Source organism: Glycine soja, chromosome 18 (genome assembly GCF_004193775.1).
Source record: "Glycine soja cultivar W05 chromosome 18, ASM419377v2, whole genome shotgun sequence".
Lineage (NCBI taxonomy): Eukaryota > Viridiplantae > Streptophyta > Magnoliopsida > Fabales > Fabaceae > Glycine > Glycine soja.
Genome location: NC_041019.1, coordinates 56,351,064 through 56,371,500, shown reverse-complemented (window position 1 = coordinate 56,371,500; position 20,437 = coordinate 56,351,064). Strand labels below are relative to the sequence as shown.

At 31.0% G+C, this 20,437-nt stretch overlaps 1 protein-coding gene across 1 annotated transcript; it reads right to left on the bottom strand.

Moving 5' to 3' along the window:
* Positions 1-7,390: 7,390 nt before the first annotated feature.
* On the bottom strand, positions 7,391-16,322 carry LOC114396574 (beta-hexosaminidase 1-like). The gene is made up of 15 exons (XM_028358634.1): positions 15,794-16,322; positions 15,578-15,652; positions 14,935-14,970; positions 14,250-14,361; positions 14,072-14,142; positions 13,851-13,981; positions 13,385-13,401; positions 13,115-13,163; positions 12,497-12,597; positions 11,150-11,209; positions 10,000-10,033; positions 9,013-9,111; positions 8,704-8,763; positions 8,363-8,613; positions 7,391-7,777 (listed from the first exon to the last, which is right to left on the bottom strand). The coding sequence occupies exons 1-15, from the start codon at positions 16,223-16,225 to the stop codon at positions 7,605-7,607; spliced, it is 1,701 nt and encodes a 566-aa protein (XP_028214435.1). The 5' UTR covers positions 16,226-16,322; the 3' UTR covers positions 7,391-7,604.
* Between the last annotated feature and the right edge of the window lie 4,115 nt (positions 16,323-20,437).

Here is a 20,437-nt window from a genome sequence, read left to right as displayed (position 1 = left end):
AATGTTATTTTAAAAATAAAGATATAAATTATATTTATTGATAACAATTGATCCAGGATCTCATCGGTATCCGCAAAAATTATCCATGATAAATAGTGTAATTACCACTTAATAGGTGAAAGTTGGATACGGGTAATTACTCATAAATTTTTGTGGGTAAGGATATCTTAGTCTGGAATCTTATTCATACTCACACGTAATAACAAAAAATAAATAAATTAAGAGATAGATCATGTTTTTTAATTCACCAAAAATATCACATTTCTTATTTCTTATTTGTTAAGAGGTACATAGCATTTTTTAATTCACATGAAAAATCATGTTTATTATATAGAAAAATCACCTTCCTTATTCACAAAATAATAATAAAAAGAAACACATCCAAAAACCATTTACAAACATTATCTTTTAGCATAAAAAATCACATTCTTTATTTGCTTGAAGGTCATGTTTTGTATAGGATTTTGTTTTTTATGATATTTATGACAATATTTTATGAAAGATCTTCTAATGAAGTTTTAATTTAATTATCATCATATTTTTAATCAATATTTTTTTAAAATTTTCATATTAATTAAAGTGTGAATAATGGAAACATATATGAGTAATTTGGTACCCAACCGGAAATGTGACTTGTATTAAAGTTATCACCTATCTAGGTGAGTTGGGGGTGTGAGAAACGATTTTTTTTTAATGGGCAAGTATGAGGATGGCTTATATGATATCTTATATTGTCATTCCTAATTATTACAATTTATGTCCAACAAAGAAATTTCGTGCTTCATCACACAGTTAAAAAACTAGTACTATACCACAAGCTACAAATAGAAATATGTGTTCGATATGTAGAATGTGAAATTCAAACATTCTATAATATTACATTTTCATCAGTAAAAAAAATTGATAACTTCTTAACTAGTATAATCAAAGAAACTTCAAAATTAATCTTAACACTCCCAACAAAATTTCACACATTTCCATAATGAATATATAAATCAGCAAGACAATTTTATAACGTTTACATGAATGTTAACTTTATATTTACACGCGTGGAACTAAAATTGATATTCCCGTGCTTCTCTTTTTCAATTCAAGGAAGTACCCAAACCGACCATAAGACATAATTCTACTGTATTAATTATTTCTGCATATATAACTAAGAGGAGAAATGGAGTCGATAAAGAAAAATCAAATATATTGTTTTTCATATATGGAGAATTAATCTATTACTTGATATTACTAATACTCTTTATATTATAGTTGGATGCCTCCATGCCAATAAATAAAGAGATTCATAATATTAATGGGATTCTCTATATCCATTATTAAGCGCATTGCATGCATATTTGCATGCACGCTTTTAGGCTTGCTTGATGTACATTACACACAAGCCATTACTGAAGCATCAATTTTTAAGGAATCTGTTTGCTATTCAGGACCAACTGGTCAAGTCAAATAGAATGTTCAAAACTGATCGAGTTTTGAACTTTGAGGTGACCAAACATGGCACTTGACAAATCTCTTGCACAGAAAACATAGGGATAAATATTCATTTTGGTTTATGCATGTAAGTGTGAAATGGTAATAAATTGATTTATGAAAGATGAATAATTTAAATTTAATTTATAAATATATAAAACAATGTGATAAATTAATCATTTGAATAATTTAATGACAAATTGATTTCTAAAATTTATAATTTAATGTTAAATTAATTCTAAAAAATAAAATTTATTTTCAAATTCATCTTTAAACATTATAATTTAATAATAAAATTTGAATTTGAGTTGGGACTAATTTACAACTAAAGAAATGATAGCATGGATTTGGGACCGAAGAAAACTATAAAATTGTAAATTTGAGTTTGGTGATTAAATTAGAAGTTTCTATCTGTTTTTGGGACTAATTTGATTCACGTGTTTACCCAAAACATAGAATGATTTTTTCAATTCTTGGCGGTTAGCATGGTAGTCAATCCTTAAGAAAATGAATGCTTTTAATTAGTCAGTTTATCAATTCGTCACGTGTTTCTATAGTTTGAATTGATTCGAACCTTCATCTTAAGATTAAAGAAATCTTAATTTATTTTTTATCATGACAAGGGGTGTGGTTATGCATGGACAAGTACACTTTCAGTTCTGCATTCACAATAAATCCATTATAGAATTAACACCTTACCATATATATGGCCCTGGGTCCTTTATATATATAAAAACCAAAGAGTAATATTATATCTTTCCATTAATTATCTGATAAATCTTCTTATTATTTATAAATAAAGTATTAAATAAAAATAAAACATTTAATTTCTTAAAATATAAAACGCATTTAATACTTATCATAAAAAAGAAATAAGATGATTAGTGCGTAGAAGTATTTCAAATTATTTTTTTGATATAAATCTTCTCATTACTTTATAAAGAAAAATATTAAATAAAAATAAAGCATCTAATGCCTTGAAATATAAAACGCATTTAATACTTATGACACACAAAAAAAGATGATTAATTAGTACATAGAAGGACTTCAAATTATTAAAAAAAAATGGAAGTAATTTTTTCGTCTTAATTGTAATGGTAAGAAAGATCATTTTTTTTCCTGAATGCAAGAAGCATAATTAAACCTATTTTTATATGTACTAATTGTAAATTTTTTTAATTTATTTAAAAGATTTATTCATTAGACACTCACTCACTTTTCATGCAAGTAAATATATTTATTGGTCTATTAAAAATAGTATAAGTCACACTCATTGATTAAAAAATTCTTAAATCATGAGCAGCCTCATTAAATATAATCACTACTTAAGTGCTATTTAATTTTAATGATATTTTTAATTAAATTAATGATGTTATTGATTAAAAACAATCCACTTAGCTATTGTCATGCATTGTCTTATTTTGTTTGTGGTATAAAACCTCTCGGAAGTACGTAGTATTATATTACATACAATTATATAAATATTTTTCATTTTTTATATACACGCATCTGAAAAATACACCATAATATGAAAGGAGGCAGCATTGTATTATCTCATTTTGTTGTCAAAATATATTAATTTTCCCGTTCACAAGGAGATGTTATGATTGTTTTAGCCATTGGAAAATTAACGTCATGGAGTACTTTGACGCTATAGTGCAGGTGATGATGACAAAAACCCTGCATGATATTGTAGCAAAGAAGCACTCATAAACTTTCATCGAATGGGTAGGAGCTTTGGATATCATTAAATATTAGGGACCCAATTGACATTAAGTTACACTTTCAATTCACACATGGCTTCAAAAGTCTTCCATTACCAAACGTTCAATAAGACAAATAGTGTACATGGAAAATGATAGAGACTGAACCTCAAAGGGATTACTTTGACCAATAATACAACTTTTGTACCATTTGTCACGAGTATCTCCATTCTCAGCCATTAAGGTGTTATCCCAAAGCAACTCTTAGTCTCTTACCCTGTAAATTTTTCTTAGTTTTACGTCAAGGGGGTGGAATGGCCCACACATATGACTAGCTATAGTCAGCAAGTGCATACAAGAAATCAAAATAGACATACATCTAGAAATTAAGAAATTTCAGTTTAATATTTAATTTTTTTTGGTAAAGATCTGACCTTTTAGAAAAATGTTCCAGTTTTTTTTAGCAAGCAGACATGCATGATTAGGTGTAAATTAAAAAATGTATAAAAAAGGTGTAAACTAAAAAAAAAAACTTTTACGGTTCAAATAAACCTAAATTATAGCATGTTTGGATGAGTTTATTTCAAAAGGATAATTATTTGTTTAAAAAACTAAAAAAATATAAAAAAAAGTATTATTTTCAAAATAAACTGAATCAAACATAAACTAAATACTAAAGAAGAGTGTTAATATAGTAATTTTTTTATATAAATTTATTTACAATTTAATAATTGGTTACATTATTTATTTAAGTCTTTGGAGAATGTTATCCATTAACATTTCTTATTGCATTATTATGTTATGTGAAATGACCTGCGCGTCTCCTCGTCAAACCATCATTGCTATTATTTGTATGTACTATGATTTTATCCATCGCAATGATACACGTCCCTGTTTATTACCCTCATTTTCCCATCTACCATGACACATTTTCTGTTTTTTCACTTCTATTTTATACCTCTAGCTATCATGGTCTAACTTCCTAATTAAGCCTATAGTTATAGGGAAGATTCTTAATTCTAGGTTTAGTTAATTAACTTGAGGATCATATATTGGATGCTCAACCAGAAGTTAATTAACGACTGCAAAGAAAATATTGATGGGATTTTGACTTTGAGGCCAATTAGTCACCATCAACTATCATCATTACAGGATGAATAAACGACAAATGAGGTAGCTAGCTAGACTACTAATACTACCATGTCAATCTTGTTTTGAAGTAGTCAAGTAAAATTAATTATGATAATACTAATTTTAAATCGTTCAATATAATTGAAATGTATATTTAAATTAACCTTAATAATCATAAATTTTACGTGAAAACATATGTTTTCAGAAAATACAATTAAGGGTTTACCAAGTGCCAACAAGCACCAAGCCAGCCCAGCTTCTATTCTTCTAATCGATGTTTGATATGACCACCGCAATGCTGACATCAAAACTATAATAAAGAGTACACCTATTTAATAATTGGGTAGTCATCAATGTTTTGATCAAGAGAAAGATAGAGGAAGGATAATTAATTGATTAATTATAGTAGGAGTTTTATGTTTTGTTCTTTATTTTTTTCCTCAGAAGTATCTGTTTTAACAAGTTTGACTAGTAATAAGTACTTCTTCTAATTGGGGAGAGAACCATTACTTTTTTTTTTGACAAAAAAGGAGGAATTTCTAAGATATAATGTTTCTCCTGAACAGCCAGTCCTAGGATAATTGGTGATATTTCAGTAAAAAAAAAAAAAAGAAGAAGAAGATAATTGGTGATATCACCAATTTACAGCTTTAACTAAAGTTGTTAAAGCGATGCTCCGATTTCTAACATTTGGAACAAGTCAGATGACGAATTCATTGCTATGTTAATACAAAACTGAATGACTATATATACGTGCATGCATTTCTTGTTGACAAGACATGATAACGCCATAAAAAGGATACCAACCTCCAATCAAAGCCTGGAATACTTTAAAAACATGCATGGAGCCAACATTTTTTGAAAAGCTTGTACACACGGGCAACAAGGATGTCACCTAAATTAAGTAGATAAACTAGACCTAGAAGCCTATTATCGCAATTAGGTGTAGTATATATAATGGTCAATTGCCACATTTTATGCCTCCACACATAATTAATTAATTATATAGGGATCAGACTATGGTCAACCAATCAAACATTAATGGTCACTCCCCGTTTGTTATAATTAGTTATCATGAGGCTTGCACGTGGATGATTTTATGGATAAAGCTTAGATATAATTATTCAAATGTTTTTGGTTTTGTTTGGATCTACTTTTTACTCATAATTTAGCTAAACTTACATCAAATTAGTAACTTCAACCTTGACGCACGTTCCATTTCTTTGAAAGCAAAATAAACATGTGTAGTGATTATTTCTCGATCAAAATTTGAATTTGACTTGTGTAACAAAAGTTTACACTAAAAATTACCATAAAATATTATCAAGGTGAAACTCTAATTTTAATTAGAAAACCACATAAGAAACTAATACTTAAAAGACTAAATGTTAGTTTTGTCTTAATTTTAATACATTTAAAAAAAAAACATTTCTTGAATCACTGTCGAGAATGGAACCAATTCTTCTATAAACTTTAGGCTATTAAGTATGAGCTGATGAATGACTTTATTTCATTTATATCGGTTATGAAATTAAAATTTAAACCTAGTAGCTAGAGTAGTACAAAAGAGTTGAGGATTTTACTTACGTGAAGGCTTTATACGTAAGAGGGGTATAAATCTTAACACGTGCTTTCTGTTGGAGTCAGAAGTGCACTTTGCCTTGAAGCCCCGGCAATTCGGTGGAACACCCCTTTAATGTTGATTCACTCAGTTTTACTGCATGTCCTCCTATTCATTATTCACGAGTGGTGGATGGTGGTTAATCAATACTATATTGCAACAAGAAGCTTCCTAACTAGGTTGTCTAGAGAAAAATCTGCCAAATCGTACATTAAAAAGAACTATCAGAAGAATTGAAATCTGCTGCATCACGCAATAAGCAAGTATAGAACAATGGAAGGAATTGAATCCCCTTACCATAATTTTGTCAATCATTTACTATGTTGTTATGATCTTAGGGCTTAGGTGCTAATTAATACCCGGATTAACATAAGGCTTTGCTTGGCTATTACTGGTTTCCTCATGTTTTGTTGTCCCTAAAATGGAGTGAAAAAAAAAATGAATGAGTTCGAAAGTTTTTATGGAATAAAATGACAAATAATACGAAAGTTGGTTTATGAATGTGGTGCCAATTTGATGTGTTATGGTTTTGTTAAAAAATTGGCATTTATTCCTACTCATCCATATATAGGTACGTAGGTAGAACCTAATTGCCAAAGGCTAAAGCTATAAATTTGAAATCTTGCGTACCAAAGAGTTTTGTATTCATAAGCATTACCCACTAGTAATATTATTCTATTTATATAGATTTTGTGCTGGAGTGAGGAAATTTGAAATTAGAAACTATCAAAATATTTTTCCACACACAATTTCATCCTTAATGATTTAGGATCTGTTTGTATCACAGATCAGGAAGTGCAGCACGATCTCCAAAATGACATCATGGACTGAAATTATTCGCGACATAAATAGATTAAACAGGTTCAGCCTTTTTCGCTGTGGCAAAAAAAATATCCGATTCTCTGTCTTTTACATACGGAAAATATTCATTTACTTTCAATCTCTTGAAGCAAGAATATTACCTGGATTGAATAAAATGGAAAACACAACAAAATTTGAGTAAAAGTAACACGGTTGAATGGTTGATCATTTGTATAAAATAATTGATTAATAAGTTCATAGTTGACAAAATTATCCATGCAAACAGTGCGCAAGGCCCACCTTATTAAAAAAAAAACAAAACAAAACAATTTTGACATGGCTATGAAAATATTTTGTAGAGGGTGGGGGAAACTAGATCACCGATCCCAGAAAATAATACGTTTATCATAGTACACTAGGGAACATTACTAGTTGGCTATATTTGAGAACCGTAAAGACAAAAATAGTTACATAAATATTGTAAAGTTAAACTGTTTGAACCCTCGATACTAATGTTAATCTTTCTTCTTTACAATGTGCAGTGTTACTGGAAGGGTTATTATGATTGATTGATTTATATAGTTTGTATAGTCGTGTGCTACTATTGCCAAATCATCATTCTCAATTCTATATAATTTGCTTTTAGAAACACATCAAAACATGTAAACTGGATATGATTTATTTAACTCAACAATAAATTACAATTCAACATGGCTGTTGCCAGTTCATTAAAGAGTTCTGACATCAGTAACCATATCTGCCCAGGAGTTGAGCTCAAATAATGATTCTAGCTCATCAACCAGGTAAAGTAGATGAAACATCAATTACTTGCATACCAGGTTACACATGAACATATAAATCATTAAGGATTATTGTTCATAACATGACCCTGGACCAACAGGTGCCCTTCTAGCATAATAATTTGTGACAGGAGCAGCTGGAACCCCTCGTCTATTCAATAGACATCTGAAGTTTTGCAACCGGGGCAATGCAATTAAGGTAATATTTTGTGAGGTAGAATCTCTCTGACTCCATAAGCGTTCTGTAGGACACAAGGAGTAATTAATTTTGCATAATCGAAATCAGCAGTCTGCAATTTTCAATCACACCCCTTCTTCCCCCTTCCCCAAAAAATATATGCTATAATCAAAGGAAATTTGATAAAGGGAAGAAAAACGAATGATGGATTTATAAATGTACACCGGCTATATCTATTGTGGATCCTCAAGGGAAAAGGTATAAATCAAGAAACAAGCATCAGAGACCATAAACGAGCCCTTCATATGGCTTGTGTATTTTACCTTTTAGATAGTTGTCCTTTTTTATATATAAAGAGAGGACCTATTTTTCATTTTATAGAAGAGGGACACTGAAATTTCTACTACCTACTTTCTGCAACAAAATCAGTTATAGTATCAGGAAATGACAGCTTAAGTCCTATGTGCTAGCTATCCCACAGGCCACGAGGAAAAGTGAGTAGGTTGCTCATTGCCTGATACATTTTCCTTAGAATTACCACTAGCAGGTAGGAAGACATATCTAAGAGTTATGGAGAATTCTGTAGCAATAACACTTTAAGTACCCTATAAGAATGTTGAACAACTTAGCATCAGCAAGATATGCCTACCTGCAGCTGCAGCAGCTCGAGGCCATATTGTTTGCTGAACATTGGATGTATCAGCCGTCTCACCCCACATGCAAACTTCTCCTCCAATTACAAGCTCTTGTTCGGAAGCTGTATGTATTCCCTGTAGTGGCTCAGCTGTATATACCTCATCCCAAGGTACATCCAGATGGTCAAGATACCAGACACCCTGGTTACTGTAAATGCACCTGAAACCTTTTGCGACAACCTTTGGACAAACACCAGGGCCCAACCTACAGTATTTACTTGAAATGATTTATTCTGAAACTATGACATCTGAGTTTGGTCCTGCAATAAAACTACTTCCAGAGATGGAAACTCACCAGTTGTGCACTATGGTTTTTGGATGGAGCTTTGATGGAAACGTATTGAAGGTTTCCTCCCTGAGAAATTGAATAAAAAATCAAATCTAAAAAATGTGTCTTCATTTTAAGAACATGCAGTAAACAGAACAATTACTTATTGATTTGCACATAAACTAGTGGTGGCATTTGAATTTTGAAATATTGATGTTTTCAACAGAAAGAAAGGATTAGGATGGAAAGATACTCAGGTAAAACAGACACTAAGGATAAATTAAGGGTACAAATAAGTTTATTTTAGTTATAATACCATATATATTCAGATCATACCAGTTCACTGGACTCCAATTTTTCGAAACAGCCATCTCTTGGGCCTTCAGTACAAAATATTGATAAGCATCTCTAGTGGTCATGTTGTGACTCTGAAGCCTGCATTCGAGTAATGGTCAGAATACAGAATATATGTCACATCTAAAAATAGTACCTTTACACTCACAAACAATCAGATTTACAATGGTAGTTAATTATCTGGAAATTGACAACCACCTTAATGCTCAGTACCAAAAATGGTGTGAGAAAGAGGGGGGGAGGGGGGGGGGGGGGGGTAAAGAACAAAAAATTGAGCAGCTAATTCTTCCTATGAATTATTAAAAAAAGTAATATAAAACTGTGTTCATGTGTCAATTGTTGGCTCATGTCATGACATGGTAATAGACCCTCTATGATCAAGTGTTCTAGAGGTCAATCATTGCTGGCCCCATTCTTGATCCTTCCAATAAAAAATCAAATTTCAACACTAGGTAAATGGGCTTATGCATTTGTCCATCCTCCAAGCCCAGATGGCTGTTTCATGAGGGTGTGTTAAAGATACAACTTAAAACCATTCATGTATCTCCAACTAACAACTTAAGCTTTTGGGAATTCAGATTATTGGTTCATGACAACTTCAAAGCAAATAATCCCAAAAATTTCAGTTGATTCCAAAAGATGACAAATTAAGTCACTCAAAGATGGCGACAGAAATCCCTCCCCATTACTTTTCTTGCCCTTCACATGCTGGAAACCGAGACAAGAATAAGATTAACAACAAAATCAGAGCCAATAATTCTGTCTACATTGAGATTGTTGTCAGTTAAAAGCTTTGCATTGGCAACAAAATTACAAGGTTGGATACGAAATTATTTTGGCAAGGCACACCATATGCCAAGTCCTTTACACAAAAAGTTTTAGTTGAATTTCCAAAAATTGTACATAAATGGCTAAACAAAAAGTCATCATAGAATGTAATATATGAGTTTAACAAGTTAATGTTAGTACCATTCCTTTACATGAGAAGTACTACTCCAGCAATCTGTCAAACAAAACATAATTTCACATCAATTAGCATTGATACAAATATCTTCAACAATTATGCAAAGTCTACTTTATTATACTTGATGTATTATAAATTTACGAAGTCACACACATGGTCACTACTATGAAACCACTTCTAAATAGACAAAATACCCATATTAACGAAACTGAGGGCTTTTCAAACTTCAATGATAAATAAACTCATGGAAACTAAGTGTGTGGACCACCAGAGGCCCCCTTGCAATGAGAATCCTCTTCAAGGTTTATTGGAAAGAAACAAGTACATGAAAAACAATTCTGAGGAAACTTCAGTTCCATGGGTTTTTAAGATAAAGAACTATCAATTCAGAGAGATGTACATGTATGATGAATCTGCTCTTGCAACCCTCATAATATCTGAACTTAAATCACTTTATTCAATTGATAACTTTAGTAAAGATCAACTCATAACAATCACAAGTTTGCACAGAAGCATCAACCTACAATAGCAGTTTTTAAGTTAATATCGAAGATTGCAATGCAGGACCATTAGAATATAGAGTTCAAACAAGGAAGAAAGTTGGTGGTAGGCGTGTTGCTGTTGGAATATGTGGCAATTATCAGAGAGCAACAGATAAATCATTGATGCTGTTGGATTTGCCTACCACCAACTTTCTTCCTTGTTTGAACGCTATATTCTAATGGTCCTGCATTGCTATCTTCGATATTAAGTTAAAAACTGCTATTGTAGGTTGATCTTTACTAAAGTTATCAATTGAATAAAGTAATTTAAGTTCAGATATTACGAGGGTTGCAAGAGCAGATACACCATACATGTACATCTCTCTGAATTGATAGTTCGTTATCAATTGAATAAAGTAATTTAAGTTCAGATATTATGAGGAACACAAACAAAGCTCAAAAATATAAAACCACGAAATTGCCCCAAAAACATAAATGTGGGAATATGTGGCAATTATCACTTTCCATTCTCATATAGCATTTATCACTTCAGAAATTAACTTAAAGAAAGACATAACAATGATAAAAACCATTTCCCCTCATTTAAATGAATTCAGCTTTTAGCTCAAGTGGTTCTTTGGCAAGTTGCAAGAAAGAAACCACTTAGACTGACCTGTATTAACTTCATCACCACCCAAGTGAAATAGCTCAAATGGGAAAAGCTTTCTCATATCTACAAAATTTATAAAAGGAGAAAGATCTCAATTTATGTGTGTTGAGAGAGAGGAGCAAATACACAATCAGAAGATGTTGGGATAAGCTGGTTTAACAATCCACATAATATTAATAATATAACAAGATATATCAAGGACAAGATTAAGTGGCTGAAGAAACAAGAATAAAAATGCATGAGTGGATGGATGAATGTTTTATTAATGCAGAAACAAACAATAAAAGAAAAATGAAGAAAGCATAAGGAAGTATATTTACCTCATATAATCTACCACTTCAACAAGACTAGATTAAAATTTTGAAATTAATAAAGGGGGTGTTAGGTAAAACAGAGAAATGGAAAAGGTTATTGATTACATTCCTGGAGGTACAGTAGACATATGCAATCATAACCACGGCCAAAATAGTTAAAAACTTGAATTGAAATACTTGATTTTCTTTGGTGTTTCAATATGGTTAGCAAACATCTGGATTCCTAATCTATTGTCCAGATACTTAAGCAGATCATAGCAAACAATTTCTTTTACTAGTAAAAGATAGACAACAAAGTAAATAGAGCTAAATTTTGAGAAAACATATAGGTGTGATATCAGTAAAATAATAACTATTATTAGTTATTTACTCCACAGTCAAGCGCTATCTATAAAAGTAAAAACAAAAGAATATTAGTATTATTAAATATAGATGACTAATATTGTATCCAGAAAATATCATAAATTATATAATATTGCAAATAATGTATTATTGTTATTGCATTTCATATATCATAAAACAAGGCAAACTACTTTTTAGCCATGATTGGTAATTCAGTATCAGAAATCCATTATTTCAACCCTTAAAAATTATCAATTTAAGAAATAACAATTTTAATGTCCTTCATTCTCAAATTAAACAACGATACCTGGCAGTTGTTTGAAATAATGCATGCATTTTTACATGTGCATATTCAGGTAAGGTAACAATTTAATAAACAAGGAAATACCACTACTGCCATGTTAAAATAGAAGATGAAAATTATCAAAGACTGTTAAATAAATGAGAAAAAAGATAAGTGATTTGAAACTGAATATTAAATGGTGTCTCTAATAGACTCTAAACATGTTATATAACTAACATTACTGACATATTCAACTTGTTTATGATATAATCTTCCCAATATATTGTATAGCAAGAATTCAAGAATTGAAGTCATATTGATATTCAATAGAGGAGAAAGTTAATAAATGTAATGCATAAATCTGAAAAGAACAGAACAAATGTGGGGCTTAAGGTTTTATAAGAACTTAACCTGCCAAAATACCAGAAATGACATCAAAAGTAAAGTTCTTTGAAACATCAAGTGGCTCCCTACAGTAAGGTGATGGCCAAAGATCAGGATATCCAGCACCCCTAACAAAAAAAAAAGCTTAAAAATTTGCTATGAATGCTACTTGTCAGTAGAAAATAGAAATATTAAATTGTTGGAGTAGCAATCAAAGTCCAGATTAACAAAATTAATTGATTAAAGTCCAAATTGATAAAAAAAACTAATTGAACAAAAATCCAGGTAATAATCAGACCAAGCAAATATGGAAGGAAAAAAAATCAACTGCTTGCTAAAATAAACAATTTTTTTATTCAATGTCAATTCTAGCAAGTACCAATCATTGGAGGAATGAGGTTAGCACATACCCATGTTTAACATCAAACTTCCTTTAACGGAAACACTCAACTCAATGAAGTTACAGGTTGCAAGCTAGAATGAACCTTTCTATGGCCAACCCTTTCTAAAATGAAACATCTATGATAATTTTTTTAAAGTAAAATAAATTTCCTGGGTCTCCATGCATCACAATAATGAAGCCAATTATTATCACACTATCAGGCCATACTTAATACAAAAAAATGGCCAAGGCATGTGCTTTACCATGATTCTGCATGACCAGGGACATCCACTTCTGCCATCACATTTATGCCTGCAATAAATCATGCAAATACTCAATAAATATACAATCATTAGCCTCATAAAGGCATGCAGATTCACTTTTATTTTTATAAACGTATTTTGCATGATACCAAGAAGATGAAAAAGGAAAATAGGAAAAGAAAACCCAAAAATCTGAAATCATGATCAACACAAAATGCTGAGGATATTATGTAGCAGAAACTTTGGAAAAGGAATTTGAAGATACCTCACCTCTCATTTTGGCGAAGCTTTATATCAACATACCATGAAGCAAGAAAAGAAAACACAATATTTGTCAATGATAGATTAAGAAATCCAACTCAAAGAAATTTGAAACTAACAATTCAATAAAAGGAAAAGGCATTCCATGTATCAATATTTTAAGATTTTAATCACATAATTCTGCACCCCCACTGGTAGCTTTTCTTGTCCCCTCTACACAATTTCAAATGAAATTTTACGACTAACTATTTCCAATTAAAAATTGCTCATCATAGAAAAATAAGTGACATGTTTAAAATGGAATAATTGTGGTCACAAAATTATTTATAACTGGACAGTTCGAGGCAAAGATGATTTTATCAAAGACTTAACGGATAATTTATTTCAACTTGTTGTCCTTTGGTAAAATTTCTTTCGTAAGGAAGATTGTTAAAACAAGAAGTACACAAATTAATTTGGATAAGGTGAGTCTTACTTGACAATTTCATATGCATCTTCTACTGTGTAACGTTCCCATTTTGTATATGAACCTTTCCACAAGTTTGGATATGTGGGTATCTCAAGAGGAAATGACTGCTCATCTATGATGTGCCAATGTAGAACGTTCTATGAAGCATAAATTTTTCATATTCAGCATTACATGAAAAAAAAAGCATGGAAGAAAAATGAAAGAAACTTATAACTTATATATCTTACAAGTTTAGCATAGGACATAGATTCAATAATCTGCTTAATTACATCAATAGGTAAATAGTGCCTTGATGTATCTGCAAAAATAGACAAATAAAAAAAATCATGTTTCAACATCCTCTGATCATAGTATAAAACCGCTAGCAGAATAAAATATTTTCTCTTTGAAAACATTGTGCCTCACCCAGCATAAGCCCACGATATGCAAATCTAGGTTTATCTTGGATGGACCAAGGTGCCTTGTATATTTTTACTGTTTTAGTTGTATAATCGAAAGAACACAACTGGCTGAATGTCTGGGGCATCATGCAAAGACAACAACAGTTCAGTTTTCATTTTTCAAGGTAAAGAAGCAGATAAACTAACACTTTGAGCAATTTACTATATGTGTGCATTATGACTACATATACATGTTAGGGGAGGGCTTATACTTTCACAGTATCAAGATCAATAATGTAAAGGTATAAGAAGGAAATACATTCTAGTAAATTGCTGAAATCCTATCCCAAATGCAAGGACACGGCAAATAATAGATTTAGCAATCATATGGAGAAAAACAAACCTAAAATATGAAAAATGGAGAATGGAGATACATGTTAGAAATTATCTTAAAGAGTATATGTCACAACTCATCCAGAGATATCGGGTATCTACAATTCCAACTATCAGATATGAAATAAAGCCATCAAGCATCACAAGTTTAAGCACTACACAATAACTAAAAGCTCCGCATTCATCAATCTGTAGTCTTTACCTCCTCACCATCTGCCCATCACTGCTCCTCCACTTCAAACCACCAAATAAAGTAAAAAATAAAAAGAAGAAAAAAAAAACAGTTTGAGCTGACTGAGTTGCAAATATATACATACCTCTAATCCGCGCAATGCACCATAAACTGTATTTGCCTACAATAAAAAACAAAATCACAGAATAGGATGACTTACAACCATGCAGAATGACTAAGAAATGAATCGCGTAATTTACTTTATTTGTTCTAAGTCCAAAACTAACCAGCCAAGCACTACTTTACCTCATTCTCTAATTTTTTAAAAATAATAATAATATTTTTGTTTTCCTTTTCTGCAACAATTGTTTGAGTAAATTACAAGGGCAATATGTAAAATACAAGTTAAGATATGCGTAGTACTATAATCTTAGAAAGAAAAGGAAAGTACATGATTGAATTGTTTCTAGTACGGCGAAGTAGGAAGATTCCTCAAAAAGGAAATAAATAAATAAAGCCGAAACCAGCTTCAATTCAGCTTTTGGCACTCAGAAAAGTGCTTGTCAATTGTAATTTGCGCATCCCGTGAATGATCAAAACTCAAGTCAATCGTAACTTGCATAGCCCATTAATGATCAAGACTCAAGAGGTCGTATTGTAACAAGCAACTTCAATTCCAATTTCCAAATCACAAAAAAGAAAAGTAACATTGAATATCCAAATTCATTAGTAATTAAGAAAAAACTAAAACCAAAACCCAGAAATCGTAAATCAACAATGCACCTCACCTCAATCGTGACTTGGGAAGATTCCTTGGCTTTGGGAACCAGCAAGGTATAGCTTTCATCCACTCCAAATTGAAGCTGCAAAGAGAAAACAAAAAAAAAAATCTCACTCGGTTGGAGATCCCACATTGACTAATGACAAGACTAAAACAAGGTATATAAGCAAGCTCAAACCCAAAATTACAATCCCAAGAAAAAATTGAGAGCCCAAACCCTCACCTCCTCGTTGTCTGAATGGACTGTGATCTTCAAAGTGTCAACGTCGAATGCCGAAACAGAAGACACCAATCGTTCCCTCAGCTTTCTGATGAAACTAAACCCGACACCAGCGGTGTTCTTGAACACGATCCCTCTGTATCGGCCGAAGGCCTCTCTGAGAATGGCGGAGCCACCGCCGTTTCCGGCGACGGAGAGGGTGAGCGCGGGGTCAACGGAGAGAGTGTCGCCGCCGGAAGTGAACTCTGCGGGGAGGGGCCAGAGGTAGGTGAGGGAATCATCATCGCCATCGGTTTGTTGTTGCGGAGTAGTGGTGAGGTCGAGTGGGGCACCCCCTCGCGGCGGTACGGTGAGTGAGGTAACTGAAGAAGCAGAATATGAAATAATGAGGAGGAAGAGAAAGAAAAGAGAAGAGGTGGGTTTGAAGACAAACATGGTGGCAGAATAGAAAGTAGCTTAGTGAGGGAAGACAAAGGATTTATTTGGAGGAATCTGTGTCGTGAAAGGAACAACGTTGTGCACGTTACAAACTTTTTACTTTAGAAACTCTACAATTTTCCTTTTTATTTTTTCTTTTACGACGAGTTTTTACCATCTTCTTCATTCAAAGCTGCCAAGAATATCTTTATGGGAATAGTTAATAGATGGTCCAACACTTCAAGTTCCTATATGTACAAGCTTCTTTATCAGTAATGATTTGCCCTAATAATCAATACATCTTAATATTTATATTACATTTTATTAATTCATTATTAAATGCATTTAAATGTTCTGTTTATTATTATTATCTAAGGTAATAAAAATGTCTTATTATTTATTCCCTCCTCCTTCAAAGCAAAGAACAAGGTTTTTCATTAACAACAAGATTCAAACTCACAACAAGATATGACTTTCATTCTTATCAATTAAACTAACCTTTATTAATGTTAAATGATTCAGTTTATAATTCTTAATGTATCTTCTATCATATTTTTAAGAAATCATTTACTCATTAGTTTCTTTTCATAATTTATATTTTCATTAATTCATTTTGATTGTTTTTATTTTATTTTCTATGCTACCTACTTTTACTTGTTTGTGCATATATTTTCCAATAAGAATTCAAATATTGATTCGTCAAATCAATCGTGAAGAATTAATCTTTTTTCTTAAACCAACCTAACATACTATAGTAAAAAAATAAGCGCGTTTATGTTAACACACACACACATATTAATTTCTACTATAAGTAATTATGAAGATTATTTCAAAAAATTTTACATTGTGTAAAGATGAAGGAGAATATATAAAAAAAAATATTAGCATTTTCAACATGTAAGGATTAAGACTATATGCCTATATTGAGATATTAAATTGTTAAAAACATTAAAATGACTACTTCACACGTTATCTAACTTTTAACTTATCATTTCTCTTTTCAAAAGTTCACACGTTTTTCATTTCTCTAAGGGTGGTTTGGTTGTATAGAATGAAAAGGAATGATTTTAAAAAAAAAATTAAAGTAATATGTGAAAAGTGTAAAATCCATACTAATTTTTTAAGCATTTCCCTTAATTTTTCTTTTATTTCTCTGCATCTAAACGCGGGCTAAATTCTTTCTTAATTTGTTGCAAATAGATTTCCAATTCTACTGCTTCTTCTGAATCTGTTGCCACCAACAGAATATACATACAGAAGTTAAAAGTAACCAATCCAAGTGGTTAGCATCTTATTTCTTCTCATAACAAATATGTAACATGATGGAAACTGGTGTTCACTTGATATTGAATATTTTATTATCAGTACATAGTTTTTCTTTCTTTCTTTCTTCTATTATTGACTTCATTGCATTTTTTTTATACCTAACTTTTAATTTTTTGATGAATTTTATCTCGAAATTTTTAATTTAACATATTTTACTCTCAATTTTTAAGAAATCTGCAAAATTTACCCTTAAACATTTATCCATTAATAATCATAAAAATAAAAGGGTCAAATCTGTAAAAAAAAATGGGTAATAAAAAAATATAATTATGTTATGTGTAAAATGACGGATAAAATCCACAAATTTTTTAAAAGTTAGAAATAAAATATGTTAAATTAATTTGTTAGGAATAAAATTTGTTAAAAATTGAAAAGTTAAAGATAAAAAATATAATTAAGCTTTTGTTGTTTAAAACACCTTTTCTTCTGTATTAATCAAACTAATAATTTAGAGATCGAATCTGTGTTTTGAAGAGTTTAAGTGCTTAACGATTGAAACTAATTGATCAGTAGTCAAGGTAAAGAGATTTGGAGGAATATGATGAAGCAACAGCTTTTCAAGTTACGACATTGAACTACGTACTTTACAATTTATTTCCCATCATGTTCCTCTGAATGCAAGAATAAAATGTAGGGACTGCTGATTTTTATTTTTTAAACAATACTCTTTATTTTCTTTTGTTACAACTCACTTCGTTTTTATAAACACACCTATTCGTCAATCTTTTTATCATAAAATATAGTGTCAAAATTAGGCATGGAAACGAGGCCGGTTGGGACTGATTTGCTTATCCCCTGTCCTTGCCCCTGAAATCTAATGGGATGTAGATTTACTTTTTATTTCACTCCTAACATACTTATAAAATTCTATGAAAAATACAATTTTAAATAAGAATCATAACATATTTTTATACTGTACATGATAACATTCACTACAACCTAAACTCAACCTTCACCCCAATCAACTTGAATTTTTTCCGTCAAAATTAGGGTGGACCTAGGACGAACCCTGCTTGTTAGGGTCCCATTCTTATGCCTAGTCAAAATCATCTTTATGCATACAATAGTAAGACTAAAACATTTTACACACTCACTATTATTTCCTGTTGCTAACAAGGAAAAATGATAGGAGTGGAGGAAGCAACATTCCAAAAAGTAAAGGACACTATAAACAAAGTCTTCAATTGAGTGGTCAAATAATTGTGACAAAAAGAAAGTAATGTCTATTCTTAGCCCAGGAACGACAAAAAAAAAAAAAAAAGCCTTAGCCTAGGATCCCAACTCCCTGAGTGCCTAAATCACGATAATTGCTTTATTCACTCCATTTTTTGCTCAGTGCACTTCAAAAATTACAAATATTCCCATCTTACTTTGTTGTTCCCAAACAAAAACCATAGTGTTGGATGATGTTTGGGTGTGGTGGTGGTGTCAGGTGGAGGTGGGACGCTGTGGTTACGGATATTTGGGGAGAGACGGTTAAGGTTTTTACTTGGGAGAGACATGATAAAATAGGAATATTAGCAATTTTGGAGGTAGATAAAGTAAAAAAAAAATGCATAAATCAATTCTCCGAAATCATCTCATCAAACATGGAGCAAATATACATCAACTGTTTTTTGCACCCAGTAAATTTTTTAAAACTCCAAAAGTCTACTAATAAACATAAAGATTCACAATCCGTATGAATTATACGGATTCACAATCTATATGATTCATACGGATTGCAAATATGTATCCCTAAATTTTTTTTAAAAATAATGTTTTGATTAATTTAACAAAAATTATAGTCTTTATTGTTATTGTTGTTATTACATACACAATTTTATTTATTTATTAATATAAAAAAATATTATCTTTGTGTGAGTGAGGGTGTCCCTCATTCTATTTAGATGGGTGTTTTATAACAATTTTTACTTTTATTCTTTGTCACGTGTCAAGAGTAACACTCGTCAGCTTTGTGTCAGTTATACTTCTTTGACATGTGAGGAGGCGATGTACCTCCTATTGTGTTACTATGATTTTGTGTTTGCTTGTTTTGTCATGTGTCACCTATTATTTAAATAAGTCTTGAAATTTCTTTGAGTAAGTAGACCTTTTTGGTGATTATTTATTTTGTTTCTTTAACTTATTATTAGATTTTTCTAAGTTGATATATAATAAAGGCGATCATGATTATTCTCGTCCAAATATCTTATCAAGAGTTTATCTAATAATCAATTTGTCATATTAACAAACATTTTCTTAATTGCCTATTCTCTTCCAAACAAAATGATCCATAGTCCTCTAAGTATTATGCATAGACATTAATGATTTTTTTTATCATGAGTCAAAGATAATGAGTATCTTTCAATTTATTTAATTAAAAATTAATTTTATCCACGATATATAATTATTATTGACTCAAATAAATTTTGCATTGGATAAGAATTTCACTCACAATATACAATTGTTACTTAAGTCAACATACCAACATTTTACATTCATTAATGAGGTATTTAATAACATATTCAATTATAAAATATTGAAAAAAATGATAGTGATAGAAAATGCCTTGTTAATTTATTTCACAAATATAGAATAGATTTGAACTTTGAATAATCCGATTCCAATAGTATCAAAAACATTTATGATGGGATGGAGATGTCATGTATATCAGCTCAGCAATTCCATCACGAGTCACAATGTGCCCTAGAATCCACTCACCACATAATATACATAATAACTCCTCTCCATTATTATCCATCACATATCACATACCCATATCGGTACGTATATTTTGCATATTCTCACCCAAACGAAGTGTCAAATGAGCCAAACAACAACTAGCCAAACACTTCCAATTCCATGGACGTGACCACACCCTAGCATTTCCCAAACATATACCAATGCCTAATTCTGTATTTG

What these genes read in the sequence shown, in the direction of transcription:
- LOC114396574 (XM_028358634.1), bottom strand. Translation starts at nt 16,225, where the DNA reads ATGTTTGTCTTCAAACCCACCTCTTCTCTTTTCTTTCTCTTCCTCCTC. An exon ending in GTGCATTGCGCGGATTAGAG is followed by an intron (nt 14,362 to 14,934) that starts GTATGTATATAT and finishes ATGATGCCCCAG; the next exon opens with ACATTCAGCCAGTTGTGTTC. An exon ending in AAAACCATAGTGCACAACTG is followed by an intron (nt 8,614 to 8,703) that starts GTGAGTTTCCAT and finishes TAAATACTGTAG; the next exon opens with GTTGGGCCCTGGTGTTTGTC.